The sequence below is a fragment of the Neolamprologus multifasciatus genome, chromosome 20, assembly GCF_963576455.1.
Source record: "Neolamprologus multifasciatus chromosome 20, fNeoMul1.2, whole genome shotgun sequence".
NCBI classification, from domain to species: domain Eukaryota; kingdom Metazoa; phylum Chordata; class Actinopteri; order Cichliformes; family Cichlidae; genus Neolamprologus; species Neolamprologus multifasciatus.
Genome location: NC_140458.1, coordinates 9,157,630 through 9,180,548, shown reverse-complemented (window position 1 = coordinate 9,180,548; position 22,919 = coordinate 9,157,630). Strand labels below are relative to the sequence as shown.

Sequence of the window (22,919 nt, the reverse complement as noted above, 5' to 3'; positions counted from 1 at the left end):
TACTTATGTAAAGATATTGCTACAGAAATGACATGCTCTTTTGTGACGGCACAGAGAGGAAATACATACACGAAACTATATCACCTTTTCATGGCTTTTATTTCCAAATAATAACATAAGTTTAGGAATCTTTATATCAATGATTAAATGACTCAATGTATCAGGAATCCTGTGTGTCACTCGCTTTGTCTTTTTTATTTTATTTTTGCCTAAAGGCTTCTGTACCGGGCCATCGATGCCAACGCCATAAATCGAGGCCCCATTTACAACTACAGAGTAGAAATCTCCATCTTTTTCATCATCTACATCATCATCATCGCCTTCTTCATGATGAACATATTTGTGGGTTTTGTCATCATTACATTTCGAGAGCAAGGAGAGGCTGAGTTCAAAAACTGCGAACTCAATAAAAATCAGGTTAGTTATCATTAAAAACTGTAGTTTTGATTTCAGTGTAATAGCATTCTTTCAGACTCAATCTTTTCTATCCTGTCCCTCCTCACAGCGTCAGTGCGTGTATTATGCATTGAAAGCTCAACCAATTAAGATTTACATTCCCAAAAACCCATCCCAGCTCAAATTCTGGAAAATCATCAACTCCAGCCAGTTTGAGTACGTCATGTTTGTACTGATTCTGGGAAACACCCTTACTCTGGCTGTTCAGGTACAATGTCAGTCAGTTTTCACTCAGATAAAATACTAAAATATTGATTCAGGGCTGTGATGTGAATTTTTGTGTTGTTTTTCCTCTCAGCATTATGAGCAGTCAAAACTATTCACCTCCATTATGGACATCCTCAACATGATCTTCACTGTGGTTTTCACTATAGAGATGATTATCAAGCTAATGGCTCTGCGGGCACATGTAAGGTTTCACTCTTTTTCATCAGACAATGATATTTGGCACAACTCAAACTCCACTCACTGTCTGCTGTCTCGATGACTCTCACTTTGCTTGTTTAATCTTTGCAGCACTATTTCATCGATCCTTGGAATTCATTTGATGCACTTATCGTCGTGGGAAGTGTGTTGGACATTGCAGTCTCTGAATTTAGCGTAAGTTTGTTCACACAGCAACAAAATATCACCAGCTACCTTCCTTAACGACCCAAATATCTAATCAGCCAATCACACGCCAACAATTAGTCATGCAATAAATGAGTCAAATTAGGCATTTCGAGATAGTCAAGATAACCTGTTGAAATTCAGAAAGAGCATCAGATTGGGGAAGAAAGGTGATTTAAATGACTTTGAACAAGGCATGGTTGTTGGTGGAGAACTGGGATTTCCCCGCACAAACATCTCTAGGTTTACAGAGAATGATCTAAAAAAGAAAATATATCCAGTGAGCAATTGCTCACCTAAATTCGGGCGAGGTGAGCAGTTAACACACTGGGTGACACCATTCCCAGTATTTTCTGTGCAATTTTGATGAATCTTTCCTTCTAATATCCTGAAGATTTGCTGGTATTTAGCTGCAGGAGCTAAAAGGGATCTCAGCAGCTTGGTTTCGGTTATTATGGTGCTATTATGTAGGAATAAAATCAGAAGACAATTCAGATGCGAGAAGGAAAACTATTACTGCCATCAGGGTTGTCAGCTGCACTTTTGTGAACAATAAACTAAACAAATGATTAAGAACTACACAATGAAAAATAATAAAATAAACCTTTCTACAATTTTTTGAGGAAGAAATTCTATATGGCTTGAAATATGTATTACTCTGAAAATGAAATAATTTGTGCTTTAATTTCTTTTCTCCTGCATGGTATCGCCTGCCTGTTGTTCACCACATGCAAAACGATGCAGGGCGGAGGCGGTCATGGTGAGGTAAGAGCTGAATGCTGAACTACTCGTTTTAATTCTTCTGCAATACACTTTGGGTGGACAAAAGCTAATAAGCTAATAACCTTGAGAAAAATAAGTGCAACTTGAACAACATGTCTCAGCTTTTCTACTCATAACTTAAACACTTCTGTGCTGCTCCTTGGCTGCATTTCTCTGTGATATCTCAGGGTGTGGGTAACGCCTTTGTCAGGAAGAAAGCCTTGAAACTCTTCTGGATTGGAGGAAATCAATAGTTTGAACATTCACCTTAAGGATTTCCAATCCAAATGGCTTGTGAAAAGTCCAAAAACGGTGCTCTTACCTTCAGTCTTTACACTTGACAAGCGCTTCAAGCAGGCCAGAATTAACCGTTTACATAAACCGTCCTGGCCTTCAGGACACGTTTCACACTCCTGATGACATATCTGCTTTTTCAGTCTCAGATATTTAACTATTTCTGTCTGCCTTTATTCTTTCTAGGGTCCCGGGAAAGGTGAAAGTGGAAAAGTGTCCATCACATTTTTCCGTCTTTTCCGAGTCTTGAGGTTGGTCAAACTCCTCAGTAAAGGAGAAGGCATTCGGACTCTTCTCTGGACTTTTGTCAAGTCCCTCCAGGTCAGTAGCAGCACAGAAATAACAAAAGGATTAAACAATTTCTTGTGACACCTGTAGACAACTTTTATGTAACTTTGCTCTCGACTTTTATCTGCTCAGGCTTTACCTTACGTCGGCCTCCTCATTGCCATGATCTTCTTTATCTATGCTGTGATCGGCATGCAGGTGAGTCTTTGTTATGAACATTAATCAAACAGGTATCCGATGATAAACAAAACATTACCATTACATCATACAGGCTGCCCCCAGTTTACAAGTCTATAATAATAAAAAGTCTCTGGTTTTAATGACTGTTTTTTTTTCTCTTGTAGATGTTTGGGAAGGTGGCTGTTGATGAGGACACACACATCAACAGAAACTGCAACTTCCAGACTTTCTTTATGGCTGTTCTGGTACTTTTTAGGTGAGTCGTTTTAGCCAGAGGAAGGGGCAAAATGAAAGGGACAAAGCTGAATTGTTGAAAAATGAAGCTTTACTTCATCCAATGGCCACTGGAGGCCGGCTACCAGAGAGATTAAATTAATGTTAATAATTACAGCCTTGTAATGAAAACTGTTTTTGGCAATGAAACTAATGTCCTCCTTCATAAAGACTCTTAAGGGGGCCTCTTAAAAAGTGTTTTGTGTTAAGGCTTACCACCTTCAGTGACCACTGGATCAGTGGACTGAACCTCTCAGCACTGCTTGTAGTATAGGTGCCTTCTGGAGCACTTTAAATAAAAAATTAAAATGTGACACCATGTGCCTTACTTTATCTTTCTTTTTGACTTTTATGAGGATCATAATTTACATGATGAACATCCTGTTTTCTAACTAATACGGGGCAGTTTCTTTGTGCAACCAGAGGTATCGCTCCCTGCTACTCATTAGCAAGAATGCACATTTAACGCACTTCAAAGAGAGCTTTACTTTTCAGACCTGAAAGCTGAATCATCCGTATTTTATATCGTTGTTTTTGCAGACAAAACATAAATGCCGAAGCTTCACAATGCACAGTCTGAGAAACAACTGGTGATGGCATGGAAGCTATGTCCATCGTTTATCACAGTCCATGGCTTTCTTCTCTCTTCCGATAATACATTTCTTTATTATAGTCTTACTCAGAATCAGAAGTTACTGTGCTGCATTAACACGACTTTTTGCTCAAACAAAAAGTGCTTCTAGTGTGAAACTTGAATTACTTTCATGCATCTTTTCTAACATCTAGAAGATCTAAAACTGTGACAAGGAATAGTGATAATGCTGCTGTTTTTCCTTGTAGGTGTGCCACTGGAGAGCAGTGGCAAGAGATCATGTTGGCAGCTTTGCCTGGCAGACGCTGTGACCCAGAAGCTGACGTTGAACCTGGTGAAGAGTTCACCTGCGGTAGCAACTTGGCCTACATTTACTTCATCAGCTTCTTCATGCTATGTGCTTACCTGGTAAGCAAAGCCACCGAAAATTCGGGATCATTTTTTTAAAATCCCTTCGTTCATCTTGTTTGTGGTAAAACATGTCCTTTCTTTTGATATAACTAAACACTCTACCTCCTGTCTCTGAAAGAAATGTAGGTATAATTAATTCTAACTCGTGTTTTGTAGAATATCAGGTCAGGAGGAATCAAAGTTAGATGAAAGCAGACAGCATAGTATTACAGCTTCAGCGTACTAGCAGGTTTAAAAGCTTACCCTGTCTTCTCCAATTCCCAGCTCATCAGACAACTCCCATCCACGGATTTTATTAATCCAGGCAGCACACTCAAACCACAAAATCCCGATTTAAGAGGGCACAAATATTTTGGTAACAGTACTTTGACCATAGTGCTATTTTAAAACATTAAATGTGTCGAAAGAAGGTGGCGTTTGCCCTAGAGAGCAGGCAGAGGAGGGTCCACGTAGGATCTCATACTCTATCAAGTTGCTGCGTTCCTGCAGTGGAAATGGTAAAAACGGCACAAAATACAGCAGAGTATAATCTGTTCCAGATTACCTGCTTAGAATTATCAGCAGTATCATATATGATTCAGACAGGAGTAGGGAACTCCAGGCTTCGAGAGCCAATGTCCTGCAGGTTTTAGATGTGTCCTTGATCCAACACAGTTGATTTAAAATCGCTAAATTACCTCCTCCACATGCCTTGACATTTTCCAGAGGCCTGGTAATGAACTAATCATTTGATTCAGGTGAGTTGACCCAGGATGATATCTAAAACCTGCAGGGCTCTTGAGGCCTGGAGTTTCCTACCCCTGACCTAAAATATAACCCTAGTCCACCAAGAACCTTCACTGAAATGTTACAATATCAAAAGTAATCATCCAATATATAGACAATTTCAATCTCGCTATGGAACCCAATGTAATCCATGCGATTTATAATATTTACCTATGACAGACGTTGGCCTTTAATCTCTTCCACTGTTCCACTGGACAGTTTTCTCAGTTTAGGCCAGGGGTGTCCAACTCCAGGCCTCGAGGGCCGGTGTCCTGCAGGTTTTAGATCTCACCCTGGGTCAACACACCTGAATCAAATGATTATTTCATTACCAGGCCTCTGGAAAATGTCAAGGCATGTGGAGGAGGTAATTTAGCCATATTAATCAGCTGTGTTGGATCAAGGATTTATAGCAGTGTTACAGTTTTTCTGTTCATTTGTCCTTCTTTATGTTTTCTTCCTTTGTGGACAGCTGACAAAAAGTCAATCCGTATGTGGTTTTCGGCCTCTAGCAGAAACCCACAAAGACCCCCCTGGCAGCTAATGTAGATCAGGACCTCTGTGTGCTGTTGGGTTTTTTAATATGTTCACAGAACTGTGGTGGACTGACTTGCCTGTTATGACATTATACTAAATTTAGAAGCAACAATAATTCAAAATGTAATCTCACTGCTTTTATTTGCTAAATTTACTTAAAATGTTTCCTAAATTTTCTTTTATCATGTTTACACTATACTACCCTGTTATACTGGACTTTCTGGATCCCTATTCTCACTTTTTTCAATAATAGATTTATTTATGTAAAACACATGCTGTTATAGTTATATCTTTCTCTCTCAGATTATCAACTTGTTCATTGCTGTCATCATGGACAACTTTGAATATCTGACAAGAGACTGGACCGTACTCGGCACTCACCATCTGGACGAGTTTAAGAGAGTTTGGTCTGACTATGACCCAGAGGCCACGTGAGAATCATTTTAGTATCATTCTCCACAACTTGTGCATTTTCTCTGTCCTTGCATACTTTGTTTTACATCTGTCTCACCAGCTCTGCGTCCATCTCTCTCCTACAGCGGTCGTATAAAACACATCGATGTTGTCACTATGCTGCGCAGGATTCAGCCGCCTCTTGGTTTCGGAAAATTATGTCCTCATCGCGTTGCTTGCAAAGTGAGCAAAAACACATTTGCTCCTGCGGATTTAATGAACAAACTGAAGATACGCATCTGACTCCTTCTGCCTCAACTTGTCTTTGCAGAGACTGGTTGCCATGAATGTTCCCCTGCATCCTGATGGCACAGTCACCTTCAACGCTACTCTGTTTGCTCTCGTGCGAACCTCACTGAAGATTAAGACTGAAGGTTTGACCTGCTGCATATAAACAAAAACGCAGAAGCTCATTATTTGTGTATGAGATTACCTCACTCTTTGATGATAGTGCTGTTTATATTAAATGATCTGTTGTTTGTGTCCCGCTCAGGTCCCATCGACCAGCAGAATGAAGAGTTGAAGGTGATTATCAAGAAGCTCTGGAAGCGCACTAAACCCAAACTCATTGATGAAGTCATTCCTCCCCCTAGAGGTATACCACAAAATTGCACTGCTTTCCAACATAATGAAAAGTAAAGAAAACCTAAAACACACTGAATATTAAATCAAGCCCTTTTTCTTTCATATTTTGTACCTGATGATGCCAAATATGTACATTTATTCATATAAGTCTTATAATCCAAAGTAATGTTTGTGTAACATTACCTTCTCTCAGGAGATGAGGTGACTTGTGGAAAGGTTTATGCCAGCTTCTTGATTCAAGACTACTTTAAAAAATTCCGGAAAAGAAAAGAAAGGGAGAGGAAATCCAAAAGGAAGGACAAAGCAGCTTCTCTACAGGTAACATAAACTCTGCTATCCAACTCAGAGATCCCATGTTTGACACAACTTTGTCATTGACTCGATGCAAAATAAAATCACACGGTCATGTCTGTGTGTGAATGTGGACCCAAATGCTGACCTAAAAGAGGATTAATAAACAAAACAAATCTTTATTTCAGTGAGACAGAAGTCCAACAGGCAACTAACAGAAAATAAAAGGAAATAACCTAAATGCTCAAAGTAAAAGAATAAAAAATGTAAAATACAAAAACGCATGCACATACATTTTAATTGCATCTTGAACTATGTTTGCTTTCCGAGTTAAAATCATCTTTTTCATGCGAGTCTTAAACTGAGATTTGAAAGGTTAAGTTCAACTTACGATCAAATATACTTTTTTATAATAAAAAATAAATAATTATAAAAATAAAAAATCTTTTCATCCATCTTCAGGTGCTTAACTTTGCATTAAACTCATTTTTGAATGTAGGCTGACTTCAGTTTATGGATATGTTTGTAGCAAGGGCTGCGGACACTGCAGGATCTGGCTCCAGAGATGCGTCTGGCAATGGCTTCTGATCTGGAGGACGAGGAAGGTGGAGGCGATGACATATTCGAGAGTGGGCCTGAAACGTCAGCAACCCCCACTCCCTGCAGCACACCGATGCCACCTCTGGACACGCTGGTAGAGCAGACGACTGTGATCGTGGAACCAGAGCCCACGATCTCCAACGGAGGTGTGATCACAGAGCAGGTGATGGGCTTGAAGGAACACCAGAGGCCGGGATCAGAGCTGGCAGGTGTCAGCGTGGTAACAGAGCAGCCTGTGAGGTCAGAACCCCTCCCAGTGAGGTACGTTACTGCGTCATACGTGAATTCTCACATTGGTACTCACACTGGTATTCCTTCTATTTTATACCACGGAGTTTTCTAACTTGCTTGTACTCTTAACAAACAGGGCGGACTCCATCAGTGAATCGCCTCTTCCCATCAGTGAATCGCCTCTTCCTCCTCCACCTCCACCTCCACCTGAGATTTTAGTTGAAGAAGTCAAAGCTACAGAGGAAGTATCCGAGCAGGCGTACTTGAGTGAAGGAGATGCTGCAAGTCTGGCATCAGTAGACCGGTAAGGAATAATCAAGAAGGTCAAGCGATAGATGTAGGTTTATTAAATTATTCATTAAAAAAAACAATTTGGGAAATAGATGGATTAAAAAACAAACAAACAACTGAAGACAAGATTGAACAGCCTAGCATTAAGACTGGAAACAAGGGGGTAGAGGATTCAACCTACCAGTACCTCTAGAGCTCACTAATTAGCACTTTTACTCTTTGGTCGTGCAGGTATATGTATCCAGAGGCTGTTTCCCCAGTACCAACTGATGCAGGCTACAATGGCCAGAGTCTGGAAAGAGGCAGCAGCCTTGGCGAAATACCGTATGACTCTAATGGTACCAGTGGCTTCGTCAGCAATGATTACACTGACATCAACATGAATGGAGGGAGTGCTGCCACGAGTCCCACTCCCTACACCACAAATGAATATAATGAGAATGAATATCCAAGATACAGTGAGAATGAATATCCAAGATACAGTGAGAATGGAAACGGCGTCGTGACCGCCAACGGGAACGGAAGCGCAATGAGCGGCGCCCACGAAAACGGCAGCAGCATCGGTTACACTGAAAACGGCTACACTACCAATGAGAACAGCGGTGCCCAGTTTGTTAGGAGAAGGTTACTTCCTGCTATTCCAAAAGGTTTTCCTCCTTCTCTTCCATTCTGTACTGATAGACAGAGGTGGTTGTATATTTTTGGACGTTGCCAATCAGAAGAAATTTAAAATTCAAATATTTTGATAATGTTTTTGGTGTTTAAATAATCTGTCAAGTGAATTTCTCAAATATTACTGTTATTTTACTTTATAAACGGAACTTTTCTGAGGGATTTTATTGGGCATGTGAACTATAACTGAACCCTGCTAATACAAACTCTCTCCACATACGGTGCTAGTCTTGCACAATTTTTCTAATATCTTCCTGCTTTCTGTTTCAGGTCATAAACCCGCCTTTAATTTCCAGTGTCTGAGACCACAGAGCAGCGTAGATAACCTTCCCATCCCAGGAATCTATCAAGGCCACACATCTCCAACTAGATCACGTTTGCAGGTAAAGCAGTGACATGCATACACACTCAGCCTGCTAGTTTTCCTACTCATTTCTAGCTTAAACTCATAATGATATGAATAAATGATAAGAGAGCAGCCTCTCTGATCTGGATTTACTGGCTCTACTTTTGCTCTCCTCTGTCAGAACCAGCACAGCCTGGAGTTCCGGCCCAGCAGTGTGTCCTCCATGTCGTCCACCTCCTGGGCGAACACGGCAGCAGCTGGTGCCACTCCTGTTCCAGGAATAATTGCCCCCTCGGCACGCAAGGGCAAGCTCATCTACACTCCTATGATCTTGATGGATGAAGCCACAGGTACCAGTCAACCGCTGTGGAATGACGGTTCTGCCAGCCTTCCTGCAGGAAGGCGCCCCGGCTGGTACCCCGGTCAAACCAGGACGTACACCAGTGTAAGAATGCCACCCCCTGTGAACCAGGGCTTCATAAGCAAAGGCGGCGCAGACAGTCTGGTGGAGTCGGTAAGTAGTTTTTGAGATTTTTGTAAAGGTGAAGCCTCCTACACCCACTACTATGTAGAACTTGGTGTATTTTAAATTCCTGTGACCCTTTGTAACTTGATTTGGTGAGACTTTAAGGCTGATATTCACCTGTTTTGACTAATTTGAACTTTTGAAACCTCATGGGGATATTCTTGCCCAGTAAAAAGGGTGGCAAAACTGTTATCCATCATATTAAAAATCCTTTTAGGAACAGATCTCACCATGAACAGGATGAATGACTAAAGCAACTCTTTGCACTATCGCCTCCCTGAAATGTAATCCTGCTCATTCATTTGAATATTTGCTCAACTTTAGATTGGACGTGAGCAGCTGACAGCACGAACCTGTCTTAAATGATTGCTTCTTTACTCTTTCTGTCACCAACCACAGATCTTGATCTCCGAGGGTCTTGGTGTCTATGCAAGGGACCCGAAGTTTGTGAACTTTGCTAAGCGGGAGATTGCCGAAGCTTGCCACATGAGCGTGGATGAAATGGAGAGCGCAGCTGCTGACTTGATAGCGCGTGGAGCCACTCAGTCGATTTCTCGATTTGAGGAGGAGCTGGCTGATGAAATGAACTGTGTGATTTCTTACTGAGATCAGTTGAACTGTAAGAGAAATGTGTGAGAAACTGAGATGTGAAGTTTGTTTTTTCTTTAAAAAAAAAAAAGGGAGAAGAAAATCTTTTGTGTGTGTGTGTTTAAATGTCTTTTGAAAACAAAAAGAAACATCCCACATATGAGATTTCTATCATGTTGGGTATGATGTGCTTTTGTTTGTGAATGCCAAAAACACACTTTGATTTTAAGTGTACGTGTCAATTTGTGACAAGAATTTTGATTGCAGCAGAAGAGTCAGCAGGACGCAAGTTCATTTTCTGCTACCTTCTCCTACTTGAACTGTGGTCACTTTATACACGTGTGTTCAGCTACAATCAGGGAAACTAGACTCTGAAATAAGAGTGTTTTAAATCTGAACATGTAGATCAAATACTTTTCTTTACTCTTGATACAACTGAGTAAGACTGACTTTCCAACAGCATTAGCTTCTTTAGAGAAATATTTAAATATAATGAATAATCTCTAAGATGCACAATGCAAACTTGTGGCGAAAATGTCCAAATTATGTTTTGGATTCATTGTGACTGAACGGTTGCGTGGCTATCCACTGTGCACAAATAAAATAAAATGTTTTCTCAAACATTCGTTAATTTTTGTTTTGCAGATGGGATATCGTTCCAAACGTTGCACACGGTCTCAAAGGCTCTTTGTATTTGTTTAAAAGCACATACTGAAAACCCACAACAAAATTAAAGCAGCGAATTATATAATCAGACATTAATGGACCAGCAGATGGGTAACATCTGGGTTTCACTTCCCCTTTTAAAGAAAAGAAACATGCAAAGCTATTAGCCATGGATGCTTGTTATTCGGTGCTATTGTAGTAGTACATCAAGTATCTGTGTAAAATCCATTTTGTGTTAAGTAGAAAGCTTTTACTTTGGTTTGTTTAGGTACAGCTTTACCGTTTTATATTTCTTTTTTCTGTCTGTGCTCTTGATCAGAGCCTGTGCTACTGTTTTATTCAGGTTAGCTGCAAGTATTTGGAAAGGGACAGGAAATAAAAATATATAGATTGGATTACGAAAAAAGCAAAACCCTGAGAGAGTCTATGTCACAGAGAGTCACAGTGTCTATGAAATACACAGAGAGTGAAAGCAAGGAGAAGACAGGAGCTTGGCATGTCATGGGAGGGTTTTTTTTGTATCTAAGGCTTATAGCAATGTAACTACAGGATGCTTTAAGGTTGATTAAGTATTCCTTATTAAAGGCTTTCAATCACAGAGGGAATGATACCTTCATCGTGACGAATTCTCACGGTAAATTTTCCGTTTCAGTTTTAAGGTTTCTGCAATAGGACAACACTTTAAAAGGTTTTACTTGATCCAGCGCCCTTTCCAACCTTTCTTTTATTTCCAAAATTTCCAGAAGAGTTGTTAAACAGCACTAACACTGATCATAATTCTCCCATATGACATTCTTTTCACTGGCTCTGTTAAATCCAGAATTGAATTTAAAAATTTTCTCCTCCTACATAAGAGCTTGAATCATCAGGATCCATCACATCTTAAAGACCTCGTATTATCTCAATAGAGCTCTTTGATCTCAGACTACATGTGTCATGAAACGGCTGTGTGCAGGCAGGACAAGGACCTGCAGAAGGAAATGCAAAATCTCAGAAACAGGACTTTAACTCAAAAACCAGCTTTATTTGCTGAATGCAAAAACAAGGCAAGTTTATTTATATAGCACAATTCAACAGCAAGGTGATTCAAAGTGCTTTACAGAGACATTAAAAAACAGAAACAATTAAAAAGCATGATTTAAAAAGAAAAAGAAAAAAGGAAACAGTAGATAAAATCAGTAGTTAAAATGTAAGTTTTGAAATGTAAGCTTAAAAGTAAAACAGTGTGGATTTGGTGCTTTATTCAAATGCAGCTGAGAACAGGTGAGTCTTCAACCTGGTGTTATGGGGTGGCTGCGTGCAGGCAGGCGAAGGACCCAAAGTGCAGACTCCGGAGACAGAAAGTAACTCAAAACAGTTTTAATTTTAAACTCAAATGTAACATAACTGGAAAAATCAAAATAAACTTACAACGAAGGACTGAAAAAACACACAGCTAAATAAACGGTAGATCGCGACAATGACAAACTGAAACACAGGGCTTAAATACATAGAGGGAGCAATCAGGGAATGGACAACAGGAGGGAAACACAGCTGGGGCAAATCAGAACTGACGAGACAAGGAAGCGTAAACTGAACACACTGAGATACGACAGAAACCTTCAAAGTAAAACAGGAAACACAAAACACAGACTGAACAAAAGACACAGACTCACATGCAGGCACTACAACAGAAGGAACAGAGACGTGGAACCAGGGCAGACACAGACTGGACACGGGGATACAGCAGACAGGGGAGACAGCAACCAAGGATTACACAGAGACAAACCATAAGACATGACTCACGAAAACCCCAAAAACTAGAAATTATAAATAATATAATAAACTCAAAAGCCCTGGGTCAATGACCCAGGCATCCTAACAGTATCCCCCCCTAAAGGGCTGGCTCCCAGACAGCCCAACCCGAAACACCAAAACAAAAAACAACCCAACCAGGGTGGGCGGCGGGGGAACAGGATGGAGGGACCGAAATGAAACAAACACACGGAGCCAGAGACAAAAAATACAGGGAGCAAAAGCCCAAAACAGAACAAAACAACAGCACTGCGGCCCAGCAACAGTCCAAAAGAAAACAGACAAAAAGCCCATGAAAGGCGCAGAGGCCCAGGTACCAGTCTCGAAAAGGTTCAGGAGGCCGGCCCGGAGGCTGACGGCACAACAGTCCAAACCCGGGCAGTTCAGGGGGGCGGCCCGGAGGCAGGCGGCCCCAGAGCCAAGAGGACAGTTCAGGGGGGCGGCCCGGAGGCAGGCGGCCCCAGAGCCAAGAGGACAGTTCAGGGGGCCGGGCAGGCGGGAGGCACCGGCGGCGACGGAGCAGGTCAGGAGGCCGGCCGGGCGGGAGGCACCGGCGGCGACGGAGCAGGTCAGGAGGCCGGCCGGGCGGGAGGCAGGAGGCCGGCCGGGCGGGAGGCACTGGCGGCGACGGAGCAGGTCAGGAGGCCGGCCGGGCGGGAGGCACCGGCGGCGCAGGTCAGGAAGCCAGCCGGGCGGTCCAAACCCGAGCAGTTCAGGGGGCCGGCCGGGCGGGAGGCACCGGCGGAGCAGGTCAGGAGGCCGGCCGGGCGGGAGGCACCGGCGGCGACCGGTGCGACCGAGCAGGTCAGGAGGCCGGCCGGGCGGGAGGCGCCGGCGGCGACGCAGGTCAGGGGGCCGTCCGTAACGGTAATGATGTCCAGTCATCGGCCCGGAAAGTGGCCAAACAGGCCGGACAGGACGAGCAGGACGAGCAGGCCGGACAGGACGAGCAGGACGAGCAGGCCGGACAGGACGAGCAGGCCGGACAGGACCAGACGGCACGGGGACCACAGGCACAGGCGAAGATAGACGGAGCGAGGCAGGACCAGGCGAAGACACGGGGGCCGGACCAGGCGACGCAGAGGCTGAAGCTGAAGCTGGACCAGGCGAGGGCGAAGACTCGGAGGCTGGACCAGGCGAGGGCGAAGACTCGGAGGCTGGACCAGGCGAGGGCGAAGACTCGGAGGCTGGACCAGGCGAGGGCGAAGACTCGGAGGCTGGACCAGGCGAGGGCGAAGACTCGGAGGCTGGACCAGGCGAGGGCGAAGACTCGGAGGCTGGACCAGGCGAGGGCGGCACTGCAGGGAACGGCGTGGGAGCCGCAGGTGGTGGCGCTGCAGGCGACGCAGGTCGCTGGACGGGCCCCTCGGACCCTCCAGCGGAGGCAGGAGGCTGGACGGGCCCCTCAGACCCTCCAGCGGGAACAGGCGGCAGGACGGGCCCCTCGGACCCTCCAGCGGGAACAGGCGGCAGGACGGGCCCCTCGGACCCTCCAGCGGGAACAGGCGGCAGGACGGGCCCCTCGGACCCTCCAGCGGGAACAGGCGGCTGAAGCGGTCCCTCGGACCCTCCAGCGGGAACAGGAGGCCGGACGGGCCCCTCGGACCCTCCAGCGGGAACAGGCGGCAGGACGGGCCCCTCGGACCCTCCAGCGGGAACAGGCGGCTGGACGGGCCCCTCGGACCCTCCAGCGGGAACAGGCGGCTGGACGGGCCCCTTAGGCCCTCCGGCTGACGAGGCATGAGGCTGGACGGGCTCCTCGGGCCCTCCAGCTGACGTGGCCTGAGGCTGGACGGGCTCCTCGGGCCCTCCAGTTGACGAGGCATGAGGCTGGACGGGCTCCTCGGGCCCTCCAGCTGACGTGGCATGAGGCTGGACGGGCTCCTCGGGCCCTCCAGCTGACGTGGCATGAGGCTGGACGGGCTCCTCGGGCCCTCCAGCTGACGAGGCATGAGGCTGGACGGGCTCCTCGGGCCCTCCAGCTGACGTGGCATGAGGCTGGACGGGCTCCTCGGGCCCTCCAGCTGACGAGGCATGAGGCTGGACGGGCTCCTCGGGCCCTCCAGCTGACGAGGCATGAGGCTGGACGGGCTCCTCGGGCCCTCCAGCTGACGCCGAAGCAGGACCAGTAGGGACAGAGACTACTGGCTGAACAGAAGACTGAGCGGGTGGTGGAACAAATGGCGGAGCTGAACACTGGGGAGATGGCTGAACTGCACAGTGGGCAAAGGGCTGAGCTAACGGAAACACAGGAAAATGAACTTTGGACTGGGCTGCTAACAGAGCTAATGACTGAGCTATGGACTGAAATGCATGCAGTAGTGATGGTGGTGATGATGGTTGCTGACTTAACTCTGAGACTCCAGAACACAAGGACAGGGGCTGGATAGGCTCGCCTGAGCCTCCAGCAGACACAGGAATGGGTGCAGACACCCGCCGGACACGAGCCGCTCCCACCCGAGGAGTAGGTACGGGTGCAGAGGTGGGCCGTGTCCCAGCTGGCCTCACCCTGGGAACCGGGACAGGTAGCGGCGACAGCTGGGCAGCTGCTGTCCCCACCCGAGGAGCTGGTACGGGTGCAGGGACTGGCAGAGCCACAGCCGGCCTGGGAACCGGAGCACAGACGAGCTGGACCTCAGCCTCCCTCACCCGAGGAACTGATACGGGTGCAGGGGTATGCTGGGTCCGAGCTGCCCTGGGAGCAGTAACACAAGGGGGCAGAGGAGGTGGCTCAGAAAAAACAGTCTTAAAACGGGCAGGCTCAGAGTTAATATATACTGGGTCAACAAAAACAGACCTATCAAAAATGAATTTTGCATCTCTTCCACCATGTTTTACAGTCTTTGTTTTAGCAGTTTTTAAAGTCCTTGGGTTAACAGTCTTAGAGTGAACTGACTTGGGGATGACTGGACCAGACTTGACAAAACCAGAACTGCCAGGACTTGAACTGTGTGTGTTAGACCTGCTACGATTGCTCACAGTTTTTCCTTTAACAGCCTTTGGCGAGTGCTTATTATCTTTGGCTTCTCCCTGTTCAGAGGGAGCAAAACGAAAAGGCTTTTCCCAGTCTATGTCATCATCCAAAAGGGAGACTCCAACAGTGTCTGGAGTGAGTTTATTGTCCTTTTCAGTTATGGTTTCAGGTGGGATGTGTGAAAAGCAGTCATTATAACTCACCAGTGGGAGTTGCTCGGCAGGTGAAAAGTGACGGCGGCGTGAGCGTCGCTTCCTCCGAGGTGAGGAAGCTGACGGGGCATACAGCTGAGCCTCTGACGTGCGGGACGGCAATGCAGAGGCTAGAGCGTGAGCATCCGAAGAAAAACGGAGCACTCCCACCTGAAGCGGCCGAGGCTTGGGGGTGAGCGGGGCAGCAGGCGGAGGCTTTTGGCAACTTCGGGGACCTCCAAAAGCCAGCCGAGTTCTGCGGAATATGTGCTCAAAATCCGGAGCGCGCCACGGCTTCCAGCGGAGCTCCTCCTCCAGCTGGGCGATGGCTGCCTCCTGACGCTCATACAGCTCACTGTCTGCTGGGTCCATGTAATGGTCGCGATCTTCTGTTATGGGTATCTAGGTATAAACAGTATCCCCCCCTAAAGGGCTGGCTCCCAGACAGCCCAACCCGAAACACCAAAACAAAAAACAACCCAACCAGGGTGGGCGGCGGGGGAACAGGATGGAGGGACCGAAATGAAACAAACACACGGAGCCAGAGACAAAAAATACAGGGAGCAAAAGCCCAAAACAGAACAAAACAACAGCACTGCGGCCCAGCAACAGTCCAAAAGAAAACAGACAAAAAGCCCATGAAAGGCGCAGAGGCCCAGGTACCAGTCTCGAAAAGGTTCAGGAGGCCGGCCCGGAGGCTGACGGCACAACAGTCCAAACCCGGGCAGTTCAGGGGGGCGGCCCGGAGGCAGGCGGCCCCAGAGCCAAGAGGACAGTTCAGGGGGCCGGGCAGGCGGGAGGCACCGGCGGCGACGGAGCAGGTCAGGAGGCCGGCCGGGCGGGAGGCACCGGCGGCGACGGAGCAGGTCAGGAGGCCGGCCGGGCGGGAGGCACCGGCGGCGACGGAGCAGGTCAGGAGGCCGGCCGGGCGGGAGGCACCGGCGGCGACGGAGCAGGTCAGGAGGCCGGCCGGGCGGGAGGCACCGGCGGCGACGGAGCAGGTCAGGAGGCCGTCCGGGCGGGAGGCACCGGCGGCGACAGAGCAGGTCAGGAGGCCGGCCGGGCGGGAGGCACCGGCGGCGACGGAGCAGGTCAGGAGGCCGGCCGGGCGGGAGGCACCGGCGGCGCAGGTCAGGAAGCCAGCCGGGCGGTCCAAACCCGGGCAGTTCAGGGGGCCGGCCGGGCGGGAGGCACCGGCGGAGCAGGTCAGGAGGCCGGCCGGGCGGGAGGCACCGGCGGCGACCGGTGCGACCGAGCAGGTCAGGAGGCCGGCCGGGCGGGAGGCGCCGGCGGCGACGCAGGTCAGGGGGCCGTCCGTAACGGTAATGATGTCCAGTCATCGGCCCGGAAAGTGGCCAAACAGGCCGGACAGGACGAGCAGGACGAGCAGGCCGGACAGGACGAGCAGGCCGGACAGGACCAGACGGCACGGGGACCACAGGCACAGGCGAAGATAGACGGAGCGAGGCAGGACCAGGCGAAGACACGGGGGCCGGACCAGGCGACGCAGAGGCTGAAGCTGAAGCTGGACCAGGCGAGGGCGAAGACTCGGAGGCTGGACCAGGCGAGGGCGAAGACTCGGAGGCTGGACCAGGCGAGGGCGAAGACTCGGAGGCTGGACCAGGCGAGGGCGGCACTGCAGGGAACGGCGTGGGAGCCGCAGGTGGTGGCGCTGCAGGCGACGCAGGTCGCTGGACGGGCCCCTCGGACCCTCCAGCGGAGGCAGGAGGCTGGACGGGCCCCTCAGACCCTCCAGCGGGAACAGGCGGCAGGACGGGCCCCTCGGACCCTCCAGCGGGAACAGGCGGCAGGACGGGCCCCTCGGACCCTCCAGCGGGAACAGGCGGCAGGACGGGCCCCTCGGACCCTCCAGCGGGAACAGGCGGCTGAAGCGGTCCCTCGGACCCTCCAGCGGGAACAGGAGGCCGGACGGGCCCCTCGGACCCTCCAGCGGGAACAGGCGGCAGGACGGGCCCCTCGGACCCTCCAGCGGGAACAGGCGGCTGGACGGGCCCCTCGGACCCTCCAGCGGGAACAGGCGGCTGGACGGGCCCCTTAGGCCCTCCGGCTGACGAGGCATGAGGCTGGACGGGCTCCTCGGGCCCTCCAGCTGACGTGGCCTGAGGCTGGACGGGCTCCTCGGGCCCTCCAGTTGACGAGGCATGAGGCTGGACGGGCTCCTCGGGCCCTCCAGCTGACGTGGCATGAGGCTGGACGGGCTCCTCGGGCCCTCCAGCTGACGTGGCATGAGGCTGGACGGGCTCCTCGGGCCCTCCAGCTGACGAGGCATGAGGCTGGACGGGCTCCTCAGGCCCTCCAGCGGGAACAGGCGGCAGGACGGGCCCCTCGGACCCTCCAGCGGGAACAGGTGGCTGGACGGGCCCCTCGGACCCTCCAGCGGGAACAGGCGGCTGGACGGGCCCCTTAGGCCCTCCGGCTGACGAGGCATGAGGCTGGACGGGCTCCTCGGGCCCTCCAGCTGACGTGGCCTGAGGCTGGACGGGCTCCTCGGGCCCTCCAGTTGACGAGGCATGAGGCTGGACGGGCTCCTCGGGCCCTCCAGCTGACGTGGCATGAGGCTGGACGGGCTCCTCGGGCCCTCCAGCTGACGTGGCATGAGGCTGGACGGGCTCCTCGGGCCCTCCAGCTGACGAGGCATGAGGCTGGACGGGCTCCTCAGGCCCTCCAGCTGACGTGGCATGAGGCTGGACGGGCTCCTCGGGCCCTCCAGCTGACGAGGCATGAGGCTGGACGGGCTCCTCGGGCCCTCCAGCTGACGCCGAAGCAGGACCAGTAGGGACAGAGACTACTGGCTGAACAGAAGACTGAGCGGGTGGTGGAACAAATGGCGGAGCTGAACACTGGGGAGATGGCTGAACTGCACAGTGGGCAAAGGGCTGAGCTAACGGAAACACAGGAAAATGAACTTTGGACTGGGCTGCTAATAGAGCTAATGACTGAGCTATGGACTGAAATGCATGCAGTAGTGATGGTGGTGATGATGGTTGCTGACTTAACTCTGAGACTCCAGAACACAAGGACAGGGGCTGGATAGGCTCGCCTGAGCCTCCAGCAGACACAGGAATGGGTGCAGACACCCGCCGGACACGAGCCGCTCCCACCCGAGGAGTAGGTACGGGTGCAGAGGTGGGCCGTGTCCCAGCTGGCCTCACCCTGGGAACCGGGACAGGTAGCGGCGACAGCTGGGCAGCTGCTGTCCCCACCCGAGGAGCTGGTACGGGTGCAGGGACTGGCAGAGCCACAGCCGGCCTGGGAACCGGAGCACAGACGAGCTGGACCTCAGCCTCCCTCACCCGAGGAACTGATACGGGTGCAGGGGTATGCTGGGTCCGAGCTGCCCTGGGAGCAGTAACACAAGGGGGCAGAGGAGGTGGCTCAGAAAAAACAGTCTTAAAACGGGCAGGCTCAGAGTTAATATATACTGGGTCAACAAAAACAGACCTATCAAAAATGAATTTTGCATCTCTTCCACCATGTTTTACAGTCTTTGTTTTAGCAGTTTTTAAAGTCCTTGGGTTAACAGTCTTAGAGTGAACTGACTTGGGGATGACTGGACCAGACTTGACAAAACCAGAACTGCCAGGACTTGAACTGTGTGTGTTAGACCTGCTACGATTGCTCACAGTTTTTCCTTTAACAGCCTTTGGCGAGTGCTTATTATCTTTGGCTTCTCCCTGTTCAGAGGGAGCAAAACGAAAAGGCTTTTCCCAGTCTATGTCATCATCCAAAAGGGAGACTCCAACAGTGTCTGGAGTGAGTTTATTGTCCTTTTCAGTTATGGTTTCAGGTGGGATGTGTGAAAAGCAGTCATTATAACTCACCAGTGGGAGTTGCTCGGCAGGTGAAAAGTGACGGCGGCGTGAGCGTCGCTTCCTCCGAGGTGAGGAAGCTGACGGGGCATACAGCTGAGCCTCTGACGTGCGGGACGGCAATGCAGAGGCTAGAGCGTGAGCATCCGAAGAAAAACGGAGCACTCCCACCTGAAGCGGCCGAGGCTTGGGGGTGAGCGGGGCAGCAGGCGGAGGCTTTTGGCAACTTCGGGGACCTCCAAAAGCCAGCCGAGTTCCGCGGAATATGTGCTCAAAATCCGGAGCGCGCCACGGCTTCCAGCGGAGCTCCTCCTCCAGCTGGGCGATGGCTGCCTCCTGACGCTCATACAGCTCACTGTCTGCTGGGTCCATGTAATGGTCGCGATCTTCTGTTATGGGGTGGCTGCGTGCAGGCAGGCGAAGGACCCAAAGTGCAGACTCCGGAGACAGAAAGTAACTCAAAACAGTTTTAATTTTAAACTCAAATGTAACATAACTGGAAAAATCAAAATAAACTTACAACGAAGGACTGAAAAAACACACAGCTAAATAAACGGTAGATCGCGACAATGACAAACTGAAACACAGGGCTTAAATACATAGAGGGAGCAATCAGGGAATGGACAACAGGAGGGAAACACAGCTGGGGCAAATCAGAACTGACGAGACAAGGAAGCGTAAACTGAACACACTGAGATACGACAGAAACCTTCAAAGTAAAACAGGAAACACAAAACACAGACTGAACAAAAGACACAGACTCACATGCAGGCACTACAACAGAAGGAACAGAGACGTGGAACCAGGGCAGACACAGACTGGACACGGGGATACAGCAGACAGGGGAGACAGCAACCAAGGATTACACAGAGACAAACCATAAGACATGACTCACGAAAACCCCAAAAACTAGAAATTATAAATAATATAATAAACTCAAAAGCCCTGGGTCAATGACCCAGGCATCCTAACACCTGGAGTGTTTCAGCTGATCTGAGGCTTTCTGGGAGTTTGTTCCAGATATATGGAGCACAAAAGCTGAAGGCAGCTTCTCCGTGTCTGGTTCTGACTCTGGGAACTGATAAAAAAAAAAAAAAAAAAAACGGATCCAGATGACCTGAGGGATCTGGAAGGTTCACACTGGGTCAGGAGGTCACTGATGTATTTTGGTCCTAAACCATTCAGAGCTTTATAGACCAGCATCAGAACTTTAAAGTCTAAACAAGACAAAACTATACTGGGAAAATACTAATGATAACATGAAACACAGGGAGAGGAACACAGCCATGAGGGAGGATACGACATGGAACTGAGGGAGATGCATAAATACACAGAAAGATAACAGAGGGACATGGGAACACACGGGGACACAAGAACTCACAATTAAATAAACACAGACACACTGAGGGAGACAGAGGGAAAAGAAACAAGGGGGGGGGGGGGGGGTCTAATAAACAAAACTTAACAGAACACCCTATGCAACATAGAATTCACCTTTAAAACAAGAAGTGAGCTTAAACAAAAATGGCAAAAAAAAAAACACAGGAAAACTCAAAACACTGGGTCAAAGTACCCAGGACCATGACATACAGTAGCACTGGCCCACATACAAAAACTTAAGCTGTCTTTCAATTGAAAAAATATGCTCAGAATGTGTTTTAAGACATGCCTTAATTGTTGTCAGTGTCATCCAATAGATTGTATTGTACATTAAAGATGGATGCAGCCACCATCATATTCACCCCTGGTTTTGGCATTCTAAATGTTAGCCTTTTGGTAAATGCTATGTTCTGTTTTTGGAGTAAGCAGTGACCATATTCGGATGAGAGTTATGCAAGCTTCATTAGAAAGCTGCATCCATAAATTATATAAGTGCAAAGCACAGACAGATATCTGCAAGCCAGTGCAAATTAAGAGGAGAATAAAATACAAAAATTCACTGACCAGAATCACAAAGAACGCCTGGTACAACGAGCCATGTTATTTTGGTGGCCTTTTAAAATGGTACTAACATAAGCCAAGTTTTATCTCTACAGCATTGAAAGGGTGAACTCCATGATCGTGTGTGTTACTGATATAAACAAGAGTGTGGTGCCTTTAATCCAAATAATATGCTCCAGCTTTTGCAATCAGTCGTGTCAAACCCACCTCTAAGATCTAACAATACGAGCAAAAAGAGGACGAGTCGATCATCTAACACTATGAGAAGGTTGTCTGACCAGAGCTTTAGGGCTGGCTTAAAATCTTTAAACATGCCGTTCTGATGCAAACAATTGGAGAAGTGGTTTCTTGTCACATAACAGCTTTCTTAAAGACTTTCAAGACAAGGAGGTTGGATTATCTCTGCATAGCAACATTAAAACCCTGTATGGTGTACCCTTTAAGGAAAGCTACCTTCTGCATTTACAAATTTCAGTTTTTATTTCTGGACTGTACCAAAGTAGCTTTGCATAACTCGTCGTTCAAACTATTCTACATATATCTTATACTTCATGCATCCCCTTCAGTTAAATTACTGACTAAAACAAGGAATTTAGCTCCACTCCTCCTCCCTTGAAACATTTCTTCTGATTGGTCGCCCCTCCCTATTAGTAGATTTTAATAGCAGGTGGCCAGATGACTGGATTAATGACATCCCTCTCATTAACACCATACAAAGAAGAAAACTGTCTAAGCTGGAGGATATGTAGCAGGGATTACTCGTTTCTATGCTTAACATTTTTAATATGAGCATCCACAGTTATAGTATTATACTATATATGTCAGAGAATAAGGCCCTCTTTAATCTACCCCAGGTGTCACATGGTGGGGAATAAGTACAACTTGGACATGCCAGCAGTACATCACATGACCGTTTTTTTTTTAATAAAAGGAAGGGGTTTGAATTGGCATTTGCAGCACTTTCATACACTTCCTCTTCCCATCAAGTCATTCAAACATAAAGATGTGAAAATGGATTTTCCATGTGATGTTTACTTTACCGTTTGATGTGAATGTGACCAAAAATATTTTTAAACAAGTGTGAATTATAAGCACCTACAGACTTTTGCTTTTGAGCTTTATCTTTCTCTATCTGTTCCCTTTAGGGGTCGCAAAAGCGGATCATATATCTCCATCTCATCCTGTCTCGAGCCTCTTCTTCTGTCACGCCAACCCTCGACATACGTTTACTTTTTCAGTGTGCATTTTAATGCATAGTTTTAGACAACAGGGAAACGTTTGCTTTTTTTCCACTAAAATTGCAGTGACTTTGTGAAGGCACTGTTTGTCTGCTTTTGTGATTAAAGGCTTTTTTGGATCTTAATATTTTGCATCTCATTTCGGTTATTTCACAGTTACTTTGCATAACGACGATAGGTCATTATCATTATACAGGAGCAGCAACTACAGTTGCAGCTCCCGATGTTTGGCAATAAAATGCTCAGAGACATTTCTGGTGAAAACAAGGAGCCAAACCCACCTGGCCTCAGTAGCACTCTATTTATGATTCCATCCTCATCTTCCAGAACTCTCGGTGAACTTTCCCCAACTTCCCTCGCAGGTTTTGGCTACGGGGACTTCTAAAGGGAAAATATACATTAAAAAACAAACAAACAGCTGTTTTGATAATGTCAGGTGATCGTGCTGACTGTTAATTACTAGCATCTGTTCACAAACCTTCATTGACCTTTTGATGTTCTCCTCTAAACCACTCCTTCCACTAAAGCGTGAACA

General features: G+C 48.1%; 3 protein-coding genes and 1 long non-coding RNA gene across 5 annotated transcripts in view; 1 reads left to right on the top strand and 3 right to left on the bottom strand.

Annotated features, from left to right (window-relative positions):
- The window catches only part of cacna1fa (calcium channel, voltage-dependent, L type, alpha 1F subunit a), a 25,756-nt gene extending 15,385 nt beyond the window's left edge, over positions 1-10,371 (top strand). For both annotated transcript variants that reach the window (XM_085147201.1, XM_085147199.1), the window contains exons 28-47: positions 216-417; positions 506-664; positions 755-865; positions 973-1,056; positions 1,810-1,830; positions 2,308-2,442; positions 2,542-2,607; positions 2,754-2,845; positions 3,703-3,862; positions 5,471-5,598; positions 5,707-5,803; positions 5,892-5,994; positions 6,114-6,215; positions 6,399-6,523; positions 7,026-7,357; positions 7,464-7,631; positions 7,850-8,265; positions 8,561-8,673; positions 8,818-9,150; positions 9,562-10,371. In XM_085147201.1, coding sequence (XP_085003327.1) covers positions 216-417; positions 506-664; positions 755-865; positions 973-1,056; positions 1,810-1,830; positions 2,308-2,442; positions 2,542-2,607; positions 2,754-2,845; positions 3,703-3,862; positions 5,471-5,598; positions 5,707-5,803; positions 5,892-5,994; positions 6,114-6,215; positions 6,399-6,523; positions 7,026-7,357; positions 7,464-7,631; positions 7,850-8,265; positions 8,561-8,673; positions 8,818-9,150; positions 9,562-9,768 — 3,154 coding nt within the window. In that variant the 3' untranslated portion in view covers positions 9,769-10,371. The remainder of the gene's footprint in view (positions 1-215; positions 418-505; positions 665-754; positions 866-972; positions 1,057-1,809; positions 1,831-2,307; positions 2,443-2,541; positions 2,608-2,753; positions 2,846-3,702; positions 3,863-5,470; positions 5,599-5,706; positions 5,804-5,891; positions 5,995-6,113; positions 6,216-6,398; positions 6,524-7,025; positions 7,358-7,463; positions 7,632-7,849; positions 8,266-8,560; positions 8,674-8,817; positions 9,151-9,561) is intronic.
- LOC146494395 (uncharacterized) lies at positions 9,833-22,919 on the bottom strand. Its single transcript, XR_014871691.1, has 3 exons — positions 22,863-22,919; positions 20,180-22,765; positions 9,833-11,692 (listed from the first exon to the last, which is right to left on the bottom strand). It is a non-coding gene; the product is annotated as an uncharacterized LOC146494395 (long non-coding RNA).
- LOC146494397 (uncharacterized) lies at positions 14,352-15,751 on the bottom strand. Its single transcript, XM_085145878.1, has 3 exons — positions 15,388-15,751; positions 14,572-15,240; positions 14,352-14,447 (listed from the first exon to the last, which is right to left on the bottom strand). Exons 1-3 carry the CDS (start codon positions 15,745-15,747, stop codon positions 14,352-14,354), a joined length of 1,125 nt encoding a protein of 374 aa, XP_085002004.1. The 5' UTR covers positions 15,748-15,751.
- LOC146494396 (uncharacterized) lies at positions 18,182-20,172 on the bottom strand. Its single transcript, XM_085145876.1, has 3 exons — positions 19,218-20,172; positions 18,402-19,070; positions 18,182-18,277 (listed from the first exon to the last, which is right to left on the bottom strand). The coding sequence occupies exons 1-3, from the start codon at positions 19,575-19,577 to the stop codon at positions 18,182-18,184; spliced, it is 1,125 nt and encodes a 374-aa protein (XP_085002002.1). The 5' UTR covers positions 19,578-20,172.

Bases quoted from the DNA above. Each gene is read 5' to 3' on its own strand.
- LOC146494397 (XM_085145878.1), bottom strand. From the start codon at position 15,747: ATGGACCCAGCAGACAGTGAGCTGTATGAGCGTCAGGAGGCAGCCATC. The intron at 15,241-15,387 runs GTGAGTTATAAT...CCCTCTGAACAG, and splicing joins CTGCCGAGCAACTCCCACTG to GGAGAAGCCAAAGATAATAA. The intron at 14,448-14,571 runs GTCTCAGAGTTA...TGTTTCCGTTAG, and splicing joins CCCTGTCCTTGTGTTCTGGA to CTCAGCCCTTTGCCCACTGT.
- LOC146494396 (XM_085145876.1), bottom strand. From the start codon at position 19,577: ATGGACCCAGCAGACAGTGAGCTGTATGAGCGTCAGGAGGCAGCCATC. The intron at 19,071-19,217 runs GTGAGTTATAAT...CCCTCTGAACAG, and splicing joins CTGCCGAGCAACTCCCACTG to GGAGAAGCCAAAGATAATAA. The intron at 18,278-18,401 runs GTCTCAGAGTTA...TGTTTCCGTTAG, and splicing joins CCCTGTCCTTGTGTTCTGGA to CTCAGCCCTTTGCCCACTGT.